The 8,704-nt window shown below is 38.9% G+C and overlaps 1 protein-coding gene and 1 long non-coding RNA gene across 2 annotated transcripts; one reads left to right on the top strand and one right to left on the bottom strand.

The window, feature by feature from the left end:
- Positions 1-1,058: 1,058 nt before the first annotated feature.
- Positions 1,059-6,717, bottom strand: lman2 (lectin, mannose-binding 2). Its single transcript, XM_029164977.3, is given in 9 exon segments — positions 1,059-2,691; positions 2,803-2,922; positions 3,078-3,192; positions 3,295-3,456; positions 4,128-4,210; positions 4,762-4,879; positions 5,045-5,151; positions 6,518-6,613; positions 6,616-6,717. Coding segments are annotated over 9 exon segments (999 nt in total). The 5' UTR covers positions 6,653-6,717; the 3' UTR covers positions 1,059-2,530.
- LOC114864784 (uncharacterized) lies at positions 4,890-7,597 on the top strand. The gene is made up of 2 exons (XR_005898255.2): positions 4,890-5,200; positions 7,371-7,597. It is a non-coding gene; the product is annotated as an uncharacterized LOC114864784 (long non-coding RNA).
- The last annotated feature ends 1,107 nt before the right edge of the window (positions 7,598-8,704 follow it).

Below are 8,704 nucleotides of genomic sequence, written 5' to 3'. Positions count from 1 at the left end.
CCCTCCATGTTTGATCTTTTTACATTTTCTTTTCTATGGATCACATCTCTAATGTGAAGTTCACGTTTTCTGTAGTGCTGTTTCTCACCACTAGAGGGTGATAAAATACCGATTTTTAACCTCTGCTGGACTGAAGCAGTTGTGTGTGTGTGTGTGTGTGTGTGTGTGTGTGTGTGTGTGTGTTGTGTTTGTGTGTGTGTGTGTGTGTGTGTGTGTGTGTGTGCTTTATGTTTTTAAATCAACCATGTCATCATTTTACATTAGCAAACTGTTCTGCAGTTGTGAATGCTTTACATTTCTTCTCATTCTGTGCTGAAATTCTTTACTAAGCCTGTTAGTTTACAACCCTCTCTACACCTACGACGATCAACAGTTTGACTATTACATTTGGCATAAACCAAAAATTAATCAAAAATGCCGAGGAAGGAGCTGCCAGCAAAAGGAAAGACAAACTCAAAGGCAAGTTTCATAGAGGTTAGTGTGAAAGAGGAAGACAGGCAACTGAGCGAGATGGAGACACATTATGATACAAGCAGCAAAAAAAAAGACGTGTGGAGCTTCAACTGCACATACAACAGAGTGATATTGATTAAACTACCAAAGGGGCAGCAACAATCAATCCACCCAATTATTTATCATTGTGTAGCAGTGAGGCGCAGGCGTTGCGTTTATCTGTCACACAGAACTAAGTTCTCATGAAAAGGGTGATTACACAGCATTGAACAGTGACAGCTGCTGCGTAAGGTCCTGAAAAGAATCTCACTGTCGGGTCGTATGGATCGGTGGTCTGTGGTGGTGACATATTGAACTGTTAACATTTCAGAATGCAGCTTTACGCAAGTATTACAGTTTTGACTAAAAGGTCGAGCGCCCAGTGTTGTGTCATTTGAATGAATGAATTGTGGGTCTGGAGAATGAGCAAATGTCAGCAATGCAACAACTCAAAAACAGCCCCTCAGCTGAAATCCTCTGCTCCCGTCTATGACATTTAAATGCTCACACTTCATATGAAGTCGTGGTCACAGCCTGTTGGTAATACTAAAGTAAATGAACCACAATTCACTGTTTGTTTTCCTTTTTAATGTTATTTGTGATGAGATGAACCATTTCCGATGCAACTGATGTGGCAGGAACGATCAAAACATTAGAGCAAAAATGCTGAATTAAACTAAAGAATCTTCAGTAAATATGAAAGTACAAGTTTCATTAATTTTACCATATTTGGTCTAAAGCTGAGAAGAACCAATGAAAGAAAGCACAACAGAAACACTGAAGCACGTTTTCCTGTACAAACCAAAACACAGCTTGAACAGCTCCTCTTCAGGTCTAACCAACACTGTCCGCTAGCGTTTATTAATCACATTAATTTGATGGAGCAGTTGGAACTGAAATTTGACCAGGGTCCCTTCACAATTTAGCAACATCAACATAAAATACACACAAAACAACAGGGGCTGACTTTGCATAGACCAATATGCAGCTCAAAAAAATATAGAGAAATTGAATATTTAGGAGTTATGAGACCTTAACAAGATATGATTAAATCTAAAACAGTATGAGGAAGACTGGCACCAGTGTGCTGCTTTAAACCACTTTAAAGATACAGTAGAAGGAATCTGAACTATAGGACATGATGGCAACAGAAATTACTCCTTCCTGTGCCCATTTATAACAGGATGTTCAGCCATGTAAATATTGCTCATCAAGACACCAACAATTCTCATCCACTGAGTTGTGCTTTGGGGAATTGTGATAAATTTCTTGACAAAAGGATAAAGAGCCACACTGACTGATCAAACAAAGCCTGGTCTTTAGAGGCAAGGGATCAAAGGCTTTATTGATTAAATATCCATAGAGAGAACATGAAAGGTGATCTGATGTAAAATAAATGAGATATAGACATACCCAAGTGTTGAGTTTTCTAAAATTCTGTCCTTGTATTTTCCTTCTAAAAAGCCTTTGCATTTTATTATTGAAAACATGTAGAACACTGCTTTTAATCCCACCACTTGATACAACAAAAATCAACACAAAACAATTTAAAAATTTCTAAGAAAGAACAAAGTAAGAAAAAAATACACTAAAAGGCAAATTCCCTCAACTTTAATTTGTATTGTTCGTGTGGTTACCACAATAAACTAATGTTCTTTTGACTGGACTTTTTGTGTAAAAAAAAAAAAAAAAAAAAAAACATGAAAAACAAATTCATTGTTTGTAGCGCAACAACATCCGCAAAACAACAAAAATAAAGGGGGCGCAGACACGTGTTTAACCCCTAACCAGTTGTGAACTGGTCATAGGAAGTTAGACTGGACACAGAACATAAACAACAAACACAGCTTTTATCATGGGCTCATGATGGTCGCCACTAGTTGCACTTTCCTACAAACATCACAAGTCACCACAGTTCACTCTCAAGCGCAGTGCTTCAAAGATAAACAATCTTTAGAGAGACAAAATTCACATTGCATGTGCTTAATCTGCGAGAAACAGTCCTTTTCACAACAGCTCTCTGATCAGGTTCTGCTTTTCAGTAAAACCTCTTGTTCCTCTCCTGCCTCTTCTGGAAAACCACAGCTCCCACCACAGCACACACTACGATTCCCAGCAGCGCACACAGCAGAAGCAGGAAGACCTTCCAGCCTGTGAGGGGGGTGCCTCGGAAGTTGCCGGTAGGATCATCAATGTTGTCTGTAAATGAAGAACAAAGTCAACTTTTACCTTATGTTCAATTAGGTAACTATAGCAAAGGAGTAGGTTAGGAAAAGAAAAGATTTTAGGTGGCATATTCGTTGAATTCACCTTTAGGAGACTTGAGGAGGCTGACGCTGGGCTCGATCTTCGTCCAGTCCTGGCTCTCCTCCTCAGGCGTGTGTTCCACCATTAGCTGGTATAGCTTCATGGAGATGATGTCATGGTTATCTAGAACATCATTCCAATAATGGAAGATTTAAAAGTAGTCCATAAAATGTTTAATAACTTCTAGGACAATGTACAAACACTTGTAACCTTGGTCTAAAACAACTTAATAATAACCCCCCCCCACTTTAATGTTGGTGGCATCCGCTCAGACCTACCAGACAGATCTCCTGTAGCTGCTGAAGCCCCGAAGAAATAACCGGTAGGAAGACGAACACCTCCAATGTCGATGCACTCTTTCCACTCATTCTTGTCATCAACGTCAACCATAACCTGCAGGACACCGACTGAATGTAGGTGATTCACTGGCATTTAGAATTATTCTAGATGCAACTGAATGAAAGTAAGAGAAGCCCAAGGACTTCCTCTACATACAGTAAGTCTCCCTCTGGAGTAACGAATCGCAAGGTACGTGTCATGGTCTCGGTTTCTAATCTCAGCCGAGCAGCCCCCCAGCTCAGATGACCGTCCGTCTTTGCTATGGTCATAGTTCACGGTGCCGTTGTTCACCATGGCTGAAATGTACGGGAAGGAACGCTGTTGAGAGGAAGTTGAACAAATACATCATAAAAGTTGTAGTTATACACATGAATTCAATAAAGGTAAAGCCAATGAGGAATGGAAACATTACCACAACAACATGAGAAGCCTCATGACACATTTCAACATATTTTACCATGTTTCAATGAGAAGACTGCACTCACACTTCATTATCAGTCATATAATTAGATTATAGATCCATTCTACTAGGAGCTCATAACACTGGCAAACAATAATGTGAACAATTCAAACTTAAGTCAAAATAATTAGCACTCTGATCTGTAGTGTGAACACAGCTTATGTCACAACACAAACATGAATGGTTACTGCCAGGTAATCAGACTCATTAAAGTCTGATCACTTCAGCTTTTTGTACAGTAACAAAACAACAATTATAGCAAAACTAAGTCTGTGGAATATTCAGTGTTAACATGCCTAAAGTTCTGACAACATGCTAATTTAAAAAAAAAAACAAAAAAGGAAACAAGTTCGCACTGACACAGCATGCTAACCAGTAAAACCTGAGCAACCACTCACATCCGTTGCTTCATCGTTAGAGTAAGTATCTATAAAAACGTCCAGCCCATGGAAGAGAGCATTGTTGGAAAACACAGGTCCTGCAAAGAAAGAAGTTGGTCAATCGCCTCAACCACACACTACACACTTACATCCATTCCATGAAGGTCATTGCGGAAGGTATCCAAAAACATAGCCAGGCCAAGAAACTGATCTTGGTTTCCAAACACAGGGCCTAGGATGGAGGCAGAGATGAGGTGATACATGAGCAGACAACTCCAGACACTTTAGTGTGGTCAGCGACAGTGAGCTGAGATGACAGACAAATTATGAGCCTGGATATGAAGTTTACTGGTGGAGTGAACACAAGGTCAGCGCTCAAGTATGGAAATAAATGGTCTTTAGTTTGCTAGCCAGAAAATGTGTGTCGTTGAATTAGATTTCACAATTCTCTAATTTCTAAGAAAGCAATTAAATATTTCAAGCGAGAGCGATGAGTAAATTCCACTAGTTCAGCACTAACTCGTGATAGGATTTACTGTTTGCAGGCTAAAAATAATTATTATTGTAACTGCATTAATGTAAGGTCACTGGAGTGATGTGTAACTAAGTGGCCACTAACAAACCTAGAGAGGTATTTTACAGGGCCCTGGTTTAATGTAAATGTTCTTCTGTGTCTTATCAGGCTCTACAGGGAAACATGAGGAAGCATACATTTAGAGGAGCGAGGAGCCATGGGGGTAGAGGACAACAGAAGAAGGCTCCATGGCACCAGGTCAACATTACCTGGATGCAGTCTGTCCTTGGTGTACCAGATAGCTATGCCGTCTCCGTGCAAATTCTTCTTTCCTGACCCATGAACTTTGAACTGCACGTGCATTTCCCAGTCCTTCAGGTAACAAGGCTGCAACAAAGACACCAAAAAATAAATTTGACTTGTGAAGTAGCTTTGTAAAAGAAGATGTTTAACTCTTTTGTTGAGCTGGATTGTCTTAATAACAAATAAAGAACATGCATAGGCTAGACAATTATGTATGGGTGACACTGGTGAGAATGGTCGCTTACTCACCACCGTGTTCCAGATGGATCCCTGTTTGCTTCTCTCATCTGGAGTGAGGCGAACATATGAGCTAGTCACCAACGTGCTGCCAGAAAAGTCCCACTGACTGCCAACACCTAAAATACAGAGGTGAAGGAATTACGCATCAGACAGACTGGACAATATGTAAGTACAGAGCACTCATTTCATAAAATTATTCTACCTATTGAGATACACTACACAAATTTTTGCATTTTCTTATTTTGTAACGAGCCACTGACTCTATTACAGTATAGTCCCTTTTTCCAGTGTTTATTAAGCAAGTGCTGCTGCTTAGTACATTTGTGAACCACACTTGGTTGCTTTATATTTCAAGATACTCATGCAACTCAACTTAAATACAAACAAGACTTAACAGTAACCAGGCACACATGCAACCGTGGTGTGTGTGTGTGTGTGTGTGTGTGTGTGTGTGGTGTGTGTGTGTGTGTGAGAGACTGTAATTGAAATCTTTCTTATACGTCACGTTTACAAACTGAATGTTTAAATGTCTAAATGTTGTTTAGGGTGTGTGAAACACACCCTAAACAACCTGATTCTGGGCGTAAAACGTTTTGCTGCTGCATGTGATACATTCTTTGAACTTCTTCCTTGTAACAGCTTCAGACACCTGCAGTTAACTATATGATGAAATGCAGTGATAAACTTAGCCTTAGCCCACATCCTGGTAGAGCAAATGATTTCATGATTTCACACCACCACTTACAGTAGAGTTTGTATATTTAGTAACATTTTATTCACCTCTTTGTTTCAGTTAGTTTTGTTAATGTATGAAAACTTGCTAGCTGATAATAACCATAAAAACTATTGATAATAGAAAAACAACAGATTGGTCAGAATTCATGTTAAGGGTGCTTACCCTTAAACATGCAGCACAGCTCTTATAGAACATAAGACACAATGCATGAAAAAAAAATGATAGTGCATTGTCTTATTATGTTATCAAAGGTGCAACTTTTAGCTGTTTGAAATTTGATTTAATTATAATAATAGGATATGGCTTAATCCCACGATGAAGAAATTATTTTGTTTACCGCAGCATCATATAAATGTACAGGACAAGAAAAAAAGGAAACACCGCAGTAAAAACTGTGCAAAAAGAAACAACAGTAATACAATACCAACAAACGGACAGTTATGATAACATGACAGACATAAATAAACAAATTCAGGCGTACAGTTTTGAAAACGCTTTTACATGTCGAGTAAGAGATTTTGATCAATTATGATTAAGTTGTCAGCAAACTAACGCTACAGTGCAAAACGAGCACTGAATGTGTTTCAAACGGCATTTAAAGTGGCAAACTAGCTCTTAGGAGAAAGAGTCGCAAGGAGACTTAGCCAAGATGTCAAAATCGTCTATAAAGAACTTCCGAAACGAGCTAAGCGTTACAATAGTGGACAGACGCCTGGTTAGCTGCAGAGCTAAGTTAGCCATCTTACCCTGATATGGTTTTATTAACGAATGCTCTCTCTTCAGATGTTCCGCATTTCCGTCAGTTATATCACAACAAACCAGGCACAATTCAAATATCACAACACCAGCAGTGTACTCAGAGATGCTCTGACGTTATCCATTTTTTTAAACTCCCTCTGAGAGGAACTCTCATAACAAATTTGTGCCTCGAAACTCTATAAACTGAGCCTGTCCGTCCTCTATTGTTCTCCGTAAGGAAACCGCAAAAGCTACGGATATTAAAACAATAATAAACAGGGTAAGCTAAACTACAAGAACCTCTTTTGTTATATAATTAATTAATTGAAATGTTTTACGAGTGAAAAATGCATTAAAAGTTAAATCTATTGGTAAATTGTACACGGTAACTGTAAACGTGCAGAGAATGCGTTAAACTCAATGTGTTTCCGCACGGAAGATTTTTGTAGACGGCGGTGAAAGTACCTGCCAATCAGAGACGAGCACATCACAAATTAAGCCAATCACGAACGACTGTCCTTGCCGTCGTTATCCACTAAATGGCAGCAGAAGTTAAGAAATAAAAGGTCTGCTCCTAAACTAACGCCAATGAATGACGTGTGTATAGATATTTTACCGAAACGTTGATTTTAAACAGCGCAACTAATACTCATAACTCATCTTAACTTCTTTAATTCTGAGAGAAGAACTGGGAGGTAGTGTTCTAAACTGTGTCAAAGCTTACACTGAAGGTAGTTAAACATGTGTATCCTCATCTGCACTAATGCTCTGGACAAATTGATTGGAAAACATTACAGGTTTTTTAAATTGTATTTCATTTAATTAGTCAACAAAAGATGTATTTTCTGTTTCTCTTCACAGGTGCCTGCTTTGATCGCCTCCAGCAATAAAGTCTGGTCTAAAGCTCCATTCATTAGCTACAGAGAGGATTGGTTCTGGACAACTAAGAAACATCTGCATTTGTACGATAGACAAGTCTAATTACTCAAGTCAAATTACTTTGTATTACTACTGTATGTCTCTTATCCTAATCTGACAAAATGTTTGACAACCACCTCATCATTAAAAATAAAGTCTCCCAAGTTAAATTAGACTCCACTTCCTGTAGTTTTAACATTTTCTTTCAGATGGTTCCATAATTAATAATAAATCTTCTCTTCCTACTATCATTTATCCTGTTGTTCTACAGAAAGAACACAGCTTATCAGTTTCCTTCACTCTAAATATTACTGCAGATCTTTATGAAGCCATAATAAAAACCTCCTAACACACTGTGAACCTTAATCTCTGTGTATGAACAGTAATTATCTGGTGGTAATGATGAACAATGCCCTGTTTCAGGCTCTGCCACCTGTTATTGTTGTATCTGCAGTGAAATTGATTTTTGGGACTTTTGAAAAAGTTTCTAAACCACAGAAATTTGAAGAGCTCAGAGTCTGTATGGGTCGATATTGTAGGTTCAGTGTTGTCTGCAGTTCTCGTCCATCTTTGGATCTCAAAGGTGCTTAGAAACCAGGTCCACATCTTCCTCATTAAAGGCAACAACAACAGCAGTTGGGTGCACATGTCTGTGTCTGTGACCAATGATAATGGAGCCAGCAGCCTTCAGATGACGTCTACTGTTTCCCTGCAGACATGACAGGTTATTACCTGGCTACTTTGGCCTGTGTTTCCCCTCCTGGACATTTTCTGATCAAAACATACAGTAGGAAAAACGAGCAAGATCATAAACTTTCCATATCCGTGTTCATGTACATGTTCACTGTTTCCACTACTCCAACCTTTGATTATTTGCCATACAAACATCAATTTCAAGCTTTTAAGGTACAGTGTACATACAGTAAAGTTTGTACATAAAGAAAATGTATAACTAAAACTAGACAAAATAACAATGAGTCAGACATCTGCCTCGCAGAAACCATCTAGAAACACAGAAATGTGAAGACACAGCTATTAAAAAGGAGGAAGACAACAACAAAAGACATAAATCCAAAAAGTTATTTGCGTCACCAGACTCCAGAAAGTCTCCTAACGTGGAATCGGACTAACCTCATGTAAGCAAATGATCCAACTCGAGGCCCCTCTGGGTCTCCCACCACCTGAATCACATCATAAATGTCATTGTTATTGCACCAGCAGCTCTGTGACTCACCAGTCTGCAAAAAAGCGCTGCTGCTTTTATCAGGATGAGACAA

Source organism: Betta splendens, chromosome 10 (assembly GCF_900634795.4).
Source record: "Betta splendens chromosome 10, fBetSpl5.4, whole genome shotgun sequence".
NCBI classification, from domain to species: Eukaryota; Metazoa; Chordata; class Actinopteri; order Anabantiformes; family Osphronemidae; genus Betta; species Betta splendens.
Note: the sequence above shows the minus strand (reverse complement) of the source record. Positions and strands in the feature narration are given on the sequence as shown.